The sequence below is a fragment of the Urocitellus parryii genome, chromosome 6 (assembly GCF_045843805.1).
Source record: "Urocitellus parryii isolate mUroPar1 chromosome 6, mUroPar1.hap1, whole genome shotgun sequence".
NCBI lineage: Eukaryota > Metazoa > Chordata > Mammalia > Rodentia > Sciuridae > Urocitellus > Urocitellus parryii.
Genome location: NC_135536.1, coordinates 116,878,544 through 116,896,449, shown reverse-complemented (window position 1 = coordinate 116,896,449; position 17,906 = coordinate 116,878,544). Strand labels below are relative to the sequence as shown.

Here is a 17,906-nt window from a genome sequence, read left to right as displayed (position 1 = left end):
GTGGCTTCCTCATCTTATAGAGGATTTACGAAAGCTCTACAAAGATTTTGAAAATTTTTAGCCCTATAATTGTTCAACTCTTTGCCTCTTATTCCCTCTCTCTTTGAGCCCTTCACTTTCTAAAATTGAAAAAAATATGCTCATAAAAAAGCAAATTTAAAATTTCTATGTAATTTACAAAGTAAAAAGAAAATTTCTGCCAGGATTCCCAAGCCCTGTCTTTTTATCTCTCAACCTTTTGAATTTTAATGCTATTTGTATTAAATGGTCTTAGTAGTTACCAAATCCTTGACAGAAAATGTACCACTGACTCTCATGTGAGGTACATTCCAACCCAGAAAAGTTTGAACCTAGAGACATACTAGGACCATCTCTCACTGTTCCCTGGATATTCTTAACGAGTTTCAGTCTTTTGGTGGCTACAAAAGCCAAATTGATCTTTTTTTTTTTTTTCCTTCCTACCTGTTAGCTTTTTTTTTTTTTTTTGCACTTTTGCACTTTAAGATTTTTTTTTTAGGAATGAATTTTAGGATTTCTAGAAGAGGCCTTTTCATTACTTCCCTGTTTCCTGCTTGTTAACATGCCTTATAGGTGACAGATCACAGTCCAAACTGGCTGACGTGGATTGTGTGGTGAAAGTGAATATCATTATTGAGAGGAATAATACACATTTCATATTTGTACAGTCCCGTCACTATGTGCAGCATTTTCAGAGTCATTTCTTCATTTGATGTGAAGGAAATATAGCTAGTTTGATTGGTGAAGATGCTTAGAGATTGTGACATCATTTAGGTCAGAGCATATGCTAAAGCTGATCCAGAATTGTGATTACTTGAGAAGTCTTTGAAAGCATGATGATAATACCTTGAAGCTCTAGGACATTTTGAACATCAGCCTTAGCCCAAATAACTATCTCTACTCTTTTTTCCCCCTCCTTTTCAGGGTGCTATTCTGACTTTTCTTAATTAGAACAACTAACATTATTGCCCACTTACAATGTGCCAACACTATTTGTTCCTTTCCTCTCTTTCAGTCCTCACAGATGTGTGGGGTACATGCTGTTGTAATCTCCACTTTCCAGATGAGAAAAATCAAAGCTCAGGGGAATTAAACGACTGATCCAGTGTGACAGACTTAGCCAGTGGAGCCAGGTTCTTACCCAGGCACTCTAACACCAGAGACTGCTCCTAAGCATAAAACCATACTGCTGCGTTCAGCATGTAATGATTAAAACGCCTTGGACTGAGAGAAGAAATGGGTTCTAATCTTGGCTCTGTCATTAAACTTGATGTGACCCTGACCAGTCACTTTTCCTTCTCTGGGCCTCAGCTTCCCAAGTATTAGATGAAATAGGATGAGAGATAGACGATCTTTTTTTATTTTTATTTTTTTTTTAGGTATAGATGGGCACAACACAATGCCTTTATTTTATTTTATTTTTTTATGTGGTGCTGAGGATCGAACCTGGGTCCTGCCCATGCTAAGTGAGCACTCTACCGCTGAGCCACAATCCCTGCCCTAGATGATCTTTAAGGTTCTTTTGTTCTGTACAGCTCTGATAAGTCTGTATACTAAAGGCAAGGAATTCTAAACTCATTTTCCTAGTGGTGATGACTGTAACTTTCCAACCTGAGAGTTCTACCTCATTTCACCCTGCACCTCCACCCATTCATCTCCCTGTCTCATGAGAACACTCCCTCTTTGTAGTCTCTGACTTCTATCACTGGTGCCAGGAAAAGTCAAGGATAGCACCCTGAAAAGGTGGGGGGAGGGAGAGTAGAGATAGTTATTTGGGCTAAGGCTGACGTTCAAAATGTCCTAGAGCTTCAAGGTATTATTATCATGCTTTCAAGGACTTCTCAAGTAGGACTTCTTAAGTGTTTGAGCAGTTGATTCTCAAACTTTAATTTGTCTGAAACGTGGCCTGGGCATCATACTTTTTAAAACCATCCCAGATAATTATAGTGTTCAGCCAAGGTTGAGAACCACTGTCTTTGAGGAAACTTGTGTGTCGTCTTAGTGGTTTTACCTGCAGAAGGCAGTACCGGTCCTAGGATTGTTGAATCTTCACAATCAATGATGAGTCTACACATTGTGGAGAATGCTTCTTGAGCCAAAAGCATATATCCTTCTTATTTTCCTCTGAACCATTCTCAGATTTCTTCCTATATTCCTCCTCATAGTCCCTTGGCTAGCAGTAAATCTTTGCTCTCCCTCTGCTTTCTGTACAGCCTTATTTTGCCTGCAGCAAAAATGAGGTATCTCTGGTATTGGATAGATTGCATAAAAAAAGCAAAAAGACTGTAGAGAATGAGTGTGTTTACTTAGAAACAACACACTTGTTGATAACACTTTTAAGAGTAGATTATTTGTGCAAAAGAGTTGCTAGGTTATAAGTTTGCTTTGAAAAGTAAGCACCAGATACAGTCTATGTATGAGGCCTCATTCCTTGGTCCCTTTTTCAGGTCTCTTCTGTTAACTTTATTTAATATCAGCTTCATCTGAACATGCCTCCTTGCCTGAGTTGACATACTGCCTGGCAGAGAAGCTGGTTACTTTTCTTCTAAGTACAGGGAAGTCAGGCAAACAGAGGGTACTGAAGAACAGGCCAAAAGCCCAGATTCCCCAGAAAATGAAAATGAATCAAGTGCTGCTGGATTACTGAGACGTTTTGGGATCCCTGCATTGCCATTCATTAGGGTACTGGAAGGATATCCATTAACTTACATGATTAGACAGTGTGACAGACAAGGCCAGAGAGAATAATATTCCAAGTGGGTCTCTTTGTTGTTCCTTCCCCTTACTCTTGCCACTCAGTCTATGCCCCCTTGAGAGGGTAAAGGGAAGGAAGGATTGTTTGCTCTCTTTCATGATACACAGGCATAGTGAGACTCCTCAAACCAGCAGACCTGGTCAAGGGGTGCCTTGTTAAATGGCAAGCCCATTTAAGGTGAGGCACTAAAAAAGGCCATTAATCAATATAATTTGTCAATATCTCACCTGATTAAACTGTTAGAGTCACAACAGAAATCCTGTTTATGTCATCAAGAGGGGAAAGCACATAGTAATCAGCACCTTTTTGATTGCCTAGACCTAATAATGCTGGAGTCTAAGCCTTTGCCTTTCCTTTCCCTGATAGCTCAAATCTGAGTTCTATTTTTTGATCCTGAGCTCTAACCTTAGTATAGTGGTATACTTTAATCCCCACAAGATCTCTGTGAAATATGTGGGTATTATTTCCCTTTTATGAAAGTAAATATTGAAACTCAGAGTTTAAATGATCAACCTTAGATTAATTGATTGGTGAGTAATAGAGCTTTTTAAAAGTGACCAGATCCAAAGCTCTATTCTGGTCCATACATTATACTATATGAGGTAGTTAAATTCTGACAGGTAAATCAGTCCCACATCAGGTCTAGAGACTTCTGGTACATCTATAAGTAAAAATAACATTTGGGCATTTTACTGTGCAGTTATCAGTAATGCATATTAAATATTTCAATTTTTGTCAACCCTATGCTGATTTATTTTCCCCTCACTATAGTAAAGTACAAAATTGCATAGTTTCTTGAGTGATAACAACCCTGAATTGAATTCCAGTTTTACCATTTACTAACAGTATAATTTTAGACACTAAATAACTTCTTTAAACTGAGTTTCCCAATTTATAAAAATGGGGTAATATCTACTTCATCATTTAGTATATCTATTCCTGTGTAATAAATTATCCCAAAACCTAGTGGCTTAGAAAAACACTTTTCATGTCATAATTTCCTTGGATTAGGGATCATGGAGCAGCTTAGCAGGGTTTCTGTTTCAGTCTTTCCTGAGAATTCATTCAAGCTGTTTGTTGGGGTGTACTCATCTGAAGTCTTGGCTAGGGCTCATGGATCTACTCTCAAAGGTGGCTCCCTCACAAGTCTGTTGGCAGGACTCTGAGGGCTTCTCCATATGCTCTTTGAGCAACCCCCTAGCATGGCAGCTAACATCCCCTCAGAGTGTGTGATGACAGAGACTAGAAAACCACAGTGCCTTTTGTGAACATTTTCAGAGTTGCTTTATTTTACTCATTAGAAGGGAGTCACTAAAGCTAGTCCTAACATTTAAGGGGAATTATGCTTCATCTCTTGAAAGGCAATGTATCAGGGAATTTGTGTACTATTTTAAAACCGTTACTGGTGGTTCAGCCCTAACGGGCCTGTCTCTGACCACCATATATACTCTGATTGCGCAGTTACCTTTCTTTCTGTGGGTGCTCTGTCCTGCCCAGCAGGTGGGACAGGAACAGGCATTTTGATTAAGCAAGCAGCTACCATAAAAGATAGAAGTGACACACCTTTTCTATTGATCCAAAGGCAAAAGTCACAGTTATTATAATCACTTCCTTTAGGGGTAGAGTGGTGTGGCTTAGGTTAATTTTCTCTCTACCTAGTATAGTAGTGATACTTCCCTTCATCCAAGATAATCAGGGCATTATTTTTTGTAGTCCATTAGGTAGAGGAAATACTTCACACAGTACTCTTTGGTAAGATGAGGAAAAAAACATTAGTTGATATAACTAATGAAAAGATTTTCTTATAGGCTTATGCTCTGTAAACATGGCCAAAAAAGGTGCTTTTAAGGCCATTGTTCCATCTCTAAGTAGAAACCTTTGTAGAATAATTCGCTAGATGAATGAAAAGGAAGGTGGCATTTTCCTCCTCCTGAATACCAAGGCAAGAGTGAAAACCATTCCTACCCTTCTCCCCATTCCTGACCTTTGAAGTCTGGGCTCTTTCAGAAAAATGACTTTTTAGAGGCCATAGAGCACTCTGCCAACTTAACTTTAAGCCTTCTAGGTGGTTCTAATGTGTAACCCAAAGCAAAAGCTAATAGTACTTAACTATAGTACTTAACTAGTGCTAATGACATTGGCCTTATATATGGCCCATAGTATTCTCTTTGAGGCAGAGGAGAGTGAAAATGGGAAAATACACCATAGATAAGCTGATTTCTGAAATTTATATCTTCACTCTAGAGCACTTCCCTGAGGTTCCAGAATTAATATTCAGCTGCCTAGGTGACAACTTCATTAAATATGCTTCTTAACCTTAACATGTCCTGTCCACTGTTGCTTTCTTCCCTAACAAAACAAGAATAATCAAACAAAAACTGTCCTCAGCATCTTAGTAATTGGCGACTCCATTCTTAATGATTAATTAATTACTCAGGCCGAAATCTTGGAGTCATCCATGGCTCCGTTTTCTCTCTTGTCCCATATCTAAGTCATTAATAAATATATTAACTCAACCTACAAAATATACCTAGAGTCTTATTACTTCTCCCCACTTCCACTGCTACTCCCTTCATGTGAACCATGGATACCACCCACACCCTTGTCTGGATTACTCAAGTAGCATCCTAGTTTGGTCATGCTTCCACTGTTGTATATGTACAGTTGTCCATATAATAGCCATAGGGAGTCAGTGAAAGCATACAGATCATTTCATATTTGCATGTAATCGGCACTAGTGATTTCTAACAGACTCAGTGTAAATGCCCAAAGTCATTGTAGTGGCCTACCAAGTCCTATCCAGTCTGGGTCCACAGTCTTTCAGATTTCATCCCTGTGTTCTTGTGAACTGTGTTCCATCCAAACTTCTCTTTACTGTTCCTTGTATATAATAAACACACACCTGCCTCAAGCCCTTTGCTTCTCTTTACCTGGAGTGTTCTCTCTACACATATGCATGCCCTACTCCTTATTTTCACATCAGAAAGACCTTTTCTGATCCTTTTGTTATCATCTCTGGCATGTAGGGTATGTTCAACAGATGCTTGTCAAGTGAGTGAAACAAAGTTGGAGGCAACGTGTGTTAGCTCTTCTGCTTACTATGTCCTTCAGTTTCCCCTTGATGGTGTTTTAAGATATGGCTTTGGAACTTACTCCTTGGAGTAATAGTATTTGGCTGAAGAAATCTCTAAGGAAGGATAACCAGTAGGCCTGAGAAGTGATAAAGTGGCAGTGGAGAAAGTTTGGATTAGGACAAGATAGAGCTAGCCTGATCACTCCCTTTGGTAGTAAAGAATTTTTCCTAGAAAAACAAAATGAGGTTTCCTTTATAACACCCAGTCTAGGAAACATTTCACACACTAAGTGGTCCTGAACAAGCCTCAGTTTAGCAAGGATTGGTTGTAGAGACAGCTTGGGTTTTTGTTCATTTCATTCATGTCCAGATGCCTCTAGAAGTTAAGTACAAGACTAAGAAGCACAGTCTGTGAGTAGTAGAACTTTGGACTCTTAAGCCAAGAAAAGCAAGCTCATCAGAGGTAGTACCTGATGTCAGTCCATCATACAATACAATTCTACAGGACTTTACAGCCTCAAAATGAATGTTTTTGACATCTTATTTATCTATTCAAGAACAGGGAGCAGCTAGGAAGGCTGAGGTGGGAGGATCGCCAGTTCAAAGCCAGCCTCAGCAACTTAGCAAGGTCCTAAGCAACTTTGCAAGACCCTATCTCAAAATAAAAAATAAAAGGGGAATGGCGCTGGTGATGTGGCTCAGTGGTTAAGTTCCCTTGGCTTCAACCCCTGATACAAAAAAAAAAAAAAAAAAGGAACAGGGAGGTAGTGTGGCTAAGAATTATCTCTGTTTGATAATGGGAATAGAAACAAAGCATGGAATTTGTCAAGAGCCAGCAAAACTGGAATTTGAACAAAGTCCTATTGATTTTCTTCCCTACTTTGGCCAACAGTAAAGTCTAGCCTACTTTGAATTTCACTGCTATCAGGTTCCTGTAACTGGTCCAGCATTAGTGGAAAGTATAGTTAAAAGATTATTCAAAGAATTAGCCCCATCTCAGGCTTCTTGGATCATTGAAACTGACCTAAGTTTTAGATTATAGGTACAGTTTATTTGTTCCTGTGTGATCTCTAAAAGTAGAAAAGCCCAACAGCCTCTAGGAACTCCAGAATTGGGTTCATCAAGATTGTTGCAAATGAGGTAATCAAGTCAGATTCCTTTTTTTTTTTTTTTTTTTTTTTAAGGGATGGGGGTACCAGTACCAGGGATTGAACTCAGGGGCACTTGACCACTGAGCCACATCCCCAGCCCTATTTATTTAGAGTCCCAGTCTCACTGAGTTGCTTATTAGCACCTCACCATTACTGAGGTTGGCTTTGAACTCCCAATCCTCTTGCCTCAGCCTCCAGAGCCACTGGGATTACAGGCATGTGCCACCATGCCCAGCAAGGCAAGTCAGGTTCTTTAAAAAAATTTTGTTTTGTAATTGTAGATGGACAGAATGCCTTTATTTTATTTATTTATTTTTATGTGGTGCTAAGGATCGAACAGTGCCTCACATGTGCTAGGCAAGTGCTCTGCCCAGAGATACAGCCCCAGCTCTGGTCAGATTGTTAAACTATTAACAAAAGCATATGAGACACTGGTTGAATTTCCTGTTCATCCATTTCTTTCATTCTTTCCTGGGAGAACCTAGGTCATTTATACTTATGGAGTACCTTATCTAAGCACTTGTTGTTTTTATGTACCTTGATTGCAAATGTTTGACCTCAAGCCTCTTTGTTTCCCTTAGGGGAGTATGTGATATTTGACATGATCTATAGTTGTTATTAGTGCAAGTATTTGAAGAAAAACCCTGGTTTTCTTCAGAGATGATAATGACTTTTGTTTGCATTTTCTTTAAAGAGGAGGAAATTTAGGGCCATTGGACTTGTATCTTTTTCCTGTAAGTTGGAGAATCACCTACTTGAGTAGAACTTCGTATGTTAATAACCCTGGTACCTGCTCTGATGCTTTGGTGGGTAGGGGTGAGGAATGGAATTGGCTCCATTATCCTGTCTGAAATGCTCTTTATCAAAGCTGAATAGGAAGGGTGCCTAAAGGCCAATTATATTAGAAGCAAGACTCTGAGCCAGTAGGTTAGGCCTTTGTAACCTATTTAGAGTAGGCTCCTGTGGTAACTGGTTTTTTTTTTTTCCCACAGCTGCTCCTGACATCACTGGCCATAAACGGAGTGAGAACAAGAATGAGGGGCAGGATGCCATAATGTACTGCAAGTCAGTTGGCTATCCCCACCCAGAGTGGATATGGCGCAAGAAGGAGGAGAATGGTGTGCTCTCAGTGAGTAGGAAGCAGCCCTGGCTCTTGGTGCCTGAGTCTCTGTGGTTGCTGGAGTTTCTACTAGGGACGTCCAGACATCTGGACCAGTTGCTTCAACACCTATACTCTTGGATGTGTACAAGGCTTGAATCATCCTTTCTAGGGTGATGAATGCTTTACATCTGAATCTGCAGGACAATCTCTATCCAGCATGGACTATGTACATGATTTGTTAAAGCTGTCTATCTGGTAAGGGATTAGATTGATTGCCTTCAGGATAGGACACAGAAAGATCCAAGCCTGTTTTAAATATTTTACTATTCCAGTCCATTAGAGTATGTTTTGATTTTGGTAAGATTGAAGGCAGTTATAAGTATATTCCTAGAACTCAGAAATACTGATACAACCCAAGAAGGGTAAAGGGCAAGCTTAGGCACTGGTATTGGACAATGTTTGCTATACAAAAGTTCAAAGAGAACATCTTTTTCAACCTGTGGGATGATTTTTGATGGTGTTTGGACAATGCCTTAAACCCTCCTACTTTTTGTTTGACCAGTTTTCCTTTTTAGTGAGCAGGTACTATATATTCTTCCTAACCCCAGGTTTTTATATATTCAACACTATGCTTTTTAGGCATCCTCTTTGATTAACAGTCTTTAGAGTCAGTGGCAAAATCGACAGCCATATCTAGTTTTTTACATTTCAGGTCCCCTTTTCTTCATGGGACTTCTCTTAAAAAAATACATTCCTGTAGTCAGTCATCCCTTTGGATGTCTGTTCCCTCTTGAGCTTAAGCTCCTTGTGCATTTTGTTTATACTTCTCCCTCTCTGACCTTCCCTTTAGTAGGATATAAAATATGTAGTGTGCATTAGTAGATAATTGTTGATTGATGGAATAATCTCTTCTTTAACCTTATAGTCCAGAAAGGAAAGGAAAGTTGGGAATTTTACCTGCCCTAAGAAATTGTTCTTAGCATTGTGAAAGAAGTTTAAGGAGATCTCTTAGGACCCATGAATCATGAAATTCTTGTGCTAATTCTGATGTCAAGAGACAGGGCTGGGGTTCCCAGATGTAGGAATAGGGGAGTCCTTTGTGCTGCTCCTTCCCCATCTTCTTCCTGCTGTAGTTTCTCATCGGGTGTTTGAAGTAGCATTAATTATGTCATCAATCTATACCAGTAAACCTGCACTCTGTGGAAGCTGGAAGAGTCTGGAAGACTAGCACATGAGAGGCTTATGCCCTGCTTTTGTAGAAGCTTGTTGATTTTGTTGTTGATATTGAAGGGAAGCCATCAATGATGTACTCAAAATTCGCTGAGCAAAAATGGTACTAGATACTGCCATCTCATTTCCACCAGTGTCCTGGTAAGAGGGAGAACTTTACCCTCCCTTGATCACTGGCTCACCTACTCTGACCTTTGTGTTCCCCATTTTTTTCTGCAGGATATTGGCAATGCCTCTGGTCGCTTCTTCATCATCAACAAGGAGAATTATACAGAGTTGAGTATTATAAACCTCCAGATCACAGAAGATCCCGGAGAGTATGAATGTAATGCTACTAACTCTATTGGCTCCGCCTCAGTGTTCACCATCCTCAGGGTACGAAGCCACCTGGCCCCACTCTGGCCTTTCTTGGGAATTCTGGCTGAAATCATCATCCTTGTAGTGATCATTGTTGTGTATGAGAAGAGGAAGAGGCCAGATGAGGTTCCTGACGGTAAGAGCATACCTACAGAACAGTAATGTTGGATTTGGTTCTTTGGGGTGGTTTCTAAACACCCAAAGAAGACTATATGGATGTTGGGATTCTCAAACATTCCAAAAGGAAAAAGAAGGAAAAATTTTATTCCTAACTCCCTACCTCTCAGATCTTTGTTTTTTTGTATGTGGAGTGGTACTGAGGATTGAACTCAGGGGTGCTTGGCCAATGAGCCACATCCCCAGCCCTATTTTGTATTTGATTTAGAGACAGGGTCTCACTGAGTTGCTTAGCATCTCACCATTGCTGAGGCTGGCTTTGAACTCATGATCTTTCTGCCTCAGTCTCCCAAGCCACTGGGATTACAGGCATGTGACACTGTGCCTGGCTCAGATTTTTTTATATTAGGCATCAGTAGCTATAATATGCTTTCTCCCTCTTTAGGTATCCTCCAAATCCTAGGCTCTGCCCTTTAGGCCTTGTGGTAAATGAACAGCTGTCAGTCTCCTTGTTGAGCTTTGTCTTCCTTCAATATAGATCATAAGGCAGCTAAGCTTGAAGAGAATCCAGGTCAAGCCTGGAAGCCACCCCAAGATGGTAGGCCACCTGTTCATTCAGGCAGATTTAAAGTATCTAACTGGTTGTCAGATGGTTGACTGGTATAACTCCTGTAAGTAATAGTCCCAGTCCAAGTCAGACTATCTTAGGAAAGCCATTGGAACAAGCTGCCCTGTGGTTCCTTGATTGGTCTCTTTGGTAGATTTTCATTATTCTCTACCATATGGCTCTTCTGCCTGTGTTGCAAAGAGAAGAACAGTGGAGAGTGTCTGATGTATCCCTCCTCCCAGTTTAAGATAGCTAAGTGCTAATACCTGGACCTGGAGCCCATGTCTCAAGGCAGGCCCAGGGTCGCAGAGTAGAGTGACAGTAGCAGTAGAATCATGGTGAGTCATTAAGCACTGTAGAGGTAACAGCTGATGTCTTCTCTTATTGGACAAGCCTGGAATCAGGAAAGCTTTAGGATATTGTTGTATTTTTTTGGTCATAGATTTTCATTTTTTAACCCTTTGATTAAAACCAGGGGGAAACTATTTATGGAGACTCCTATCAGAACATCAGATTCCTAATAGTTCTATACCCCCACCCTCCCACTCTTCCATCCTTTCATATCACTGGCAAAAAGAAAAATGCCTAACCAACCATTGCCAACACTTGCTTTGCTGCCAAGCTAGACCAGAAGTGTGTGTCACTAAGCTCAGTGCAAACTGATCTGGAGTGATGGTGGGATCACCAGTTCTGGGGATTATGTTTATGTACCCGTGGCACAGTATCCTACCCCAGGGTTGACTGTCTCTGTGGCTGAGCAATAGGACTGCAGCCTTTGTATATTTGGCAAACACAGGTTTCTTGATCCCTTGAAAAGAGTGGAGGAGCTTCAAAGGCATGCCAATGACTTTTAGACTCTCTGAAAAGGACATGTTTGAGAGCACCAGCCACTTCCTTTTCTTTTCTTCTCAGCAGCTCTAAATCTCTTGTCTGCACTAAGTAGAGTGAGTATTTGAATGAGTGCTGAGATTGATGAAGAGATTTTTGTTGACACTATGATACCTGTAGGAAGACCTGGTAGATGGATGCCTCTTTGAATGTACTTTCAGCAGTGAATTGAATGGAGGAATGGGGTGGGTGTCGACTGGAAGCAGAGAGACCTTTGTAAATACATGGTCTAGTTTCTCTGAGATAGAGGATGGTCCCCCAGGAGTTTTACTTTCCTATGCTATGAAGTAAAACTACTTCATGGGATTTTCATGTATCCCTAATGGTTTTTCCTTGAGATTTCTCCCTTTTCTGCTATATATTAGGATTCCCAACACAGAGTGCACCTATATTTAGACTTGAGAGTAAAGGGAGAGAAGAGTTGCCTGGTTTTCATGTGCTCTTTGGGAGCAGTTATGCCTCCTTCCTGACAAGGGCTTTTGCATCCCTCCCACAGTGCTACATATTGCTTTGCCAAATACTGCTTTTTCTCAGCCTGTCCTTTGCACAGGTTGAAGAGCACACAGGCAGGAAAGAATTGGCAGAGATAGGCTCTAAAAACTCATTTAGAATTTTTTAGACAAGGCTGACTGCTTCTCCTAGGAGTTCATTGGTTAATCAAATGGGGAGTCCAGTTTGTTATAGGAGACATCTATGGCCAGCCAGGCTTCTGAACAACTTCCTGGAGGGAAAGTAACCTCTTAAACTAAATTGTTATAGACAGTGAAAGAATCCTACATAAAGAGAGATGACTACAGGGTAAGTGCAAAGTTAAACTTCTTTGCTCTTGTCTCTTAGGAATAATGTAATGCAAGCAGCTTTTAATACTTCTTTGTTGTTGACTTGGGGTGAAAAATCTTTGATGCTAGAATGATTACAGTGTTTGCCTTCTCTCCCTCCCTTCCTGACAGCCAGTTTGATTCAGGCTCCATTCTCCATCTCAACATCCCTACCCTCACTCCAGCATTTTCATTCCAGTTTTCTCCTTTGTTTCTCGACCTCTTTCTCTCAAACTTCTCTGTTTCCACCTCCCTTCTTTTCTACCCTGAAAGTAATCATTTAAAAAAAAAAAAAATGTGAGTGAGCTTTCTTATGCTCTTGCTTTTTCTTCTTTAGTCAGTTCATACTAACCAGACCAGAGGCTTATACCCTGCATTTTGTCAGAAACTTGTTGATTTTTGTTGTTGATATTGAAGGGAAGGCATCAATGATGTGCTCAAAATTTGTTGAGCAAAAAATGGTACTAGCTACTGCCATCTCACTTCCACCAGTACCACATATACACTTTCTTCCCATTTGCTCCTTCCCAAATTTAAATGTAGATTATATGTGTACACCCTTTTGAGGATGAAGAGATACATTTTATCTTATATGAACTTGGTTGTTCAAGGTGGTGAATTTTTATATATAACTATTGTGGCACTGTGTTGGCTTATTTATGCCACTTTGAAATTGGGAAGGATTTTTTGTTTTTAAGGCCTAATGTACCTTTTCTCTGTCAAATAGATTCTTCTTTCATAGAGAGGGCATGGGGAATTATCATTCTTTAAAGCGCCAGGATCACATTCTTCATTTCAACCAACTAGGCCTGGTAGTGCTCATTATAGTGGAATATATGCCATTTTAAAGTGGCTTGCAAGAGCAGTGACAAAACCTAGTTTATTTCAGATGCACTGAACTTTTTTATATGAACTCATAGTATTCCCGTAAGGGGCATTCTGTGAGTTCTTAGACTAAGTATAAAAGTAAAAATACATTTGAACTTAAACAGTTTGTGTTCCACTAGAAAAGCAAATACCGCTTTAGCTGAACGTTGAGGTTCAGCTGCTTTAAAAGAAAAAAAAAAAGACCCATGTCTTTTTATAAATGACATCTAGTATTTGTATGCTTTAGTATGTTATAGTTGGAGGATCAGCACCCAATAAGTTGTCTTGTAGGATTATCGATGTGTGTTTTTAGAAACATGCGAATCATGGAGCCAAATCAGAGCTTTGGTTTTTCACTTTGAGTATGTTCCTCCAAAATTAGTTAAACAGTCTAGCCATCCATTCATGTTACAGTTGAACACATGTTTGGAGCCCACCTGTGTTGGCTTTCTGCTAAAGTAAAGAGCAACTGATATGTGCTCTCGGGCTGCTGGGAAATGTGCTCTCTGAGCCCCCTGGGTAATGGGGTGATGAACCTGAGCAGTCACTGGGGCCTTCAGATCTACTGTACACTTTAGTGGATTCACAGGCATTAAAATTAAATAATAGGAAATGATTTAAGAAATGTGCTGGCATCAAGAGTTTCTTTTTCACACTGGGATAATTTTCATAAGCAAGTCAAAATGACTCTAACATTAAGTTACTGGTGGAGAAGATATTTGAGGTTTTATTTTATAAGAGTGTTTTGATATATCTGATATATCCATGCTCTTTTAGACACTTTAACGAGGTCTTCCAGTATTCCCAAATCTACTAGTTGGTCAAAACATTTGGTAGCATATGAAGCTTCATGGCACACTGTGGAAGTTGAAAAAGAAACGTGACTTTTTAAAACAACATCCAGAACATATTCACTGTCTCTTGACTAGGGGTCATTTTATCAGTAAGAAGTTACCTTAAAGAAAAAATGCAATAGGACCAAACAAAGGAGGAACTTGGAAGTGATCATGAATCTCTTAGTTAATGCTACTCTGCTGAAACCAGGCAAAATTTTAAGTGGATTTAGAAATATAAAACCTTTTCTTCAGTGATGTGAATGCAATGATGAAGGAACTTTGACCAGAGTCAGCTCTTGGGTTGTTTTGACTCTGAAGCTATCATTTTTGGAGGGGATCCTGTTTCAGGCAATCTGTTATTTACTACACATCACAGAGCACACTTTCTAGATTATGAGGTGGGTGTTGGGAGAGGAGGGCTATGGTACCTCTCAGTGGGGAAATTTTAAACATGCAGAAAACCAGTGTGTGCAGCAGCTCCACCAAGAACTTCATTCTCACCATGTGGATTCCAGAAGCATCTTTGTTTCCATTTTCCCCCCAGTCCTCTTCCTCTCATTTAGCCAGTGGCTGTGAGTAATTCCCAGGTGGAGAGAACAGTCATTGTTAGGCAGCTCTTTTGGCCTGAGGGTTTGGGGGTGTGTTGATGTTTGTCGGTTACTATGACTTCTTTTTTTTCCCCCCTCAATTGCATCAAACCCTTAAAACATGGTGGTAAGTGAGCGATATGCATGCTTTTGGAGTTTGTTTAAATCTCCGCTTCAGTCTATATGATGCACAGTTCATATGTTAACACTTTTCTTCAAGTTACTTCATTCACTTTCACAACTAATTTGGATTTCAGTTTGCTGTTTAATCCTCATTTACTTTGATTTTTGTACCTTTTTTCTGTAGTTCTGTTCTTTCCCTCTCTCCTGACTTCCCTTTTAGGGGTCAAGTCATTATTTTGGTATCTATCTATCTACCTACCTACCTATTTATTGTATGACCTATAAAGGAGAGTGGTGCTGCACTTAGTAACTCAGTGCAGGAGAGAAGGGAGACAGGAGGCTCTTTGTTCTTTGTCAGTGTGAAAGTGAATCTGGGGAGACTTTGAGAGGGCTCCTGGGATTTAGACCCCAGTGTGGAATCATGGCTGCTCCACTCAGAGGCATGGCAGCTATGCCAGAGGCACTGTTGCTGAAATACCTACATGTAAGCCCTTTGCATGTTATTATCTTGTTAGGTTGGAAAGTGACATTTCTAATCTGGCACCAGAGAATACCCTCCCACCAAAAAAGAAAGAAAAAAAGCCTGTGTTCTGAGGTGCTTGGGTTGGTTGCCTATAGTGTCATGCTTTGAAAAGAATAGTGGCTATTGTGATTCTCCCTTCCCTTTTTTTATTTTAAAGTTGGGACTAAATTGGTGATATATTCAATTTGGTTTCCTTGTATTAGAATTTTGTATTTTGGGATGCACATCTAGAGCACTAAAAATACTTTTAAGTTGCTCCTGTGTTGTCTTCAAATCCCTGAGGTGCTTAGCTCCTAGCATGTAGCTGAGCTGGCTTGGCCGGATGCTGAGCAGTAGGCTGTCGTGAGGGAAGGGTTTAGTTTGGGCTTGTGTGTCTTAGTACTTGGTATGTCTTTGTATCTTTCCACTGCGCACACACACAGCACACATATATGTCTTGGGTGTCCTGGAGTCGTATGTTGTTTGCTGTACCTGTTTTGATAGTGTACCATTGTTAGTAATGGACTCCTGTGGACACTGGTATGTCACTAGCCTATTGTTTTGGCTTATGAGTCATTGGTTTGTGGTTGGTTCTTTTTTTCTTTCTTTCTTTCTTTCTTTTTTTTTTTTTAAATCCTTTTTTTTTTTTTTTTGCTCCAGTCACTTGTGTGTGCTGGCGGTGGCTTTGCCTCTCCGTTGCCTGGAAGGAACAGGTGGAGCAATGTCTCCCTCTGACAGACATTACTCCCAACATGTGCTCCTGCAGATGCCTACACTGAGATTGTAACCTCCATAATTGCTTCATGTGCACCAAGCCCCCTTGTGGAATCCTGCTGAGAGTTTTTCTAGAACCCTTCAGCAAAATCAAACTGTTCTGAATCATTTAGGAAAAACAAACTAAGAGCACGAACTTGTTTCCCTCCCCTTTGTGGATTTAAAAAAAAAAAAAAGTGTATATCTCCTCTTGAAAGGGATCAAGTTGCCCTTAGTTGAAACATGAAAGAAAACCTAATGAGAACCATAAAGTATCAATTTGAAAAGGCTTCTGAGCTCATAAGCCTTTTGATTTAAAAAAAGATATCTCCTGGGTGTTCTGGTTTTGGTCAGGGCACAAGAGTGAGCCAGTCTTTCTATCTGACCTCTTTTCTAGAGGGATGTCACTATTCAGCTCTCCCTGAAGTGTCTCAACATCCTCTGGTATGCATATGCTAATTGCTGGCATAGTCCAGCATGGCTGACTCAGCATTAGCTTGAACTATGATGGCTTCCTCTTCTCAATCTCCAGACTTAAAGACTCTCCTAAAGATTCCAAAAACAGAAAAACAGTGCCATTTGGGGAAGTAAGGATGTGTGGCTAAACATATAGGATTTACACATCCATTTACATTGCAGGATTGAGCCAAAACTGCATGCATTCACCACAAGAAAACAAACAGCAGGATTTTACAACTGAAATGTTGGTTTGTCTTCTCATCTATTTAAGAGTGAACCACTGGAACTTGGGGACAAGATGAGTATAATGATATTTCAGCCTGTCTGTCCACTACAGTTGCAGTTTTTCATGACAAGCATTCAAAGTGTTAACTAAAACCATTGAAACAACATACCTGCCATTAAAACTTGAATCTAGAAATAATAACTCCATGAGTGTTTTGCACCTCCAGATGGAATGGCCTTTAATAAATGCTATGAATAGCCATGTCTGCTACTTGCAGTAAGCTATCCTATTAATCCTTATGCAGAATCTAATAATTTTCTTCTTTCTCTTATTTTTTGTGGATTTATTAAAAATTGAACACCCATATAGATGATGAACCAGCTGGGCCAATGTAAGTACTTTATTGGACACTGACTTTTAATAGTTTCTGATTGAATTATCTTGTGTTTACAGTTTTGTCAAATGGAGTAGCTAAATTCTTAGGGGAAGACAGTGAGTAGAAATATCGTTGCAACATAGACTTCTTAACCAGACAAAGACTGCAGACCATTTTGATTCCCAGGACAGGTTGCAATCTTGTTTTTAGCCATGCAAGTGTATTAATGTGTAAAAAGTTGTTAAAATTTTGCACGTTACGCATGCTTAATATGAGAGGCCTAAAGTTTTAAGTTAATTTCAATCTGGATTATAAGATAGCATGGATCAACTGGTTAGCTCCATTAACAATTACTGCTATCCAAGAGAGATGGAGCTGCAAGTGTAGGATCAGTCCAAGTCTGGCAATCTATCCTCGAGTTAGGGACTAAGATGCAAGTACTTAGTTAATGACTGAAGGTACAGAACAGCCAGTTGATGGTTGTCTTTTATCAATTGAAAAATAACAGGGATGTTCAGTGAAGTAAATGTTACTCTCACTTTTATAGTTCTGAAATATAGTTTAGAAATCAAAGGGCAAGCTGCCTATATGTTGTCTGCCTTGGGAGTCAAAGAATCTATTAATTGAAGTTATGTAGGTACTTTTTATAAGGTATATTGTTACAAACTAATATTGTGCAGTAAAGTTTCTTCTTACACCAGGGATGGCAGTAAGTGAAAGAGTCCCTGTATTTCCATGTGTTTCAAACATTGTTACTAGTTTAACTCACAATGCAATTTTTCCTCCAAAGGAAAACCAACTCTACCAACAATCACAAAGATAAAAACTTGCGCCAGAGAAACACAAATTAAGTACTGCTTATAATGTAAGTATGGCCTTCTAGAAATTTAAAAAAATTATATTCAATTGCATTTTACCTCTGTTGACCTTGTTACAAATTCAATAGTTGGTGTTATGTGGTAAGACCTTTTAAGTTCATTTCAGAGCAGTTGGTTCTGCTGAAACAAGTTCTCTGCTCAATTTAGTGGCAGAAAGGAACATTTTTCAGCTTTTACATAAAT

The 17,906-nt window shown here is 39.7% G+C and overlaps 1 protein-coding gene across 4 annotated transcripts in view; it reads left to right on the top strand.

The window, feature by feature from the left end:
• Nptn (neuroplastin) overlaps positions 1-17,906 on the top strand; it is an 85,806-nt gene that overhangs the window by 48,094 nt on the left and 19,806 nt on the right. For 3 of the 4 annotated variants that reach the window (XM_026387647.2, XM_026387646.2, XM_026387649.2), the window contains exons 4-7: positions 7,990-8,126; positions 9,549-9,822; positions 16,839-16,860; positions 17,636-17,710. In XM_026387647.2, the coding sequence (XP_026243432.1) occupies positions 7,990-8,126; positions 9,549-9,822; positions 16,839-16,860; positions 17,636-17,696 (494 nt within the window). In that variant the 3' untranslated portion in view covers positions 17,697-17,710. The remainder of the gene's footprint in view (positions 1-7,989; positions 8,127-9,548; positions 9,823-16,838; positions 16,861-17,635; positions 17,711-17,906) is intronic. The other variant, XM_026387648.2, reaches the window with a different exon arrangement.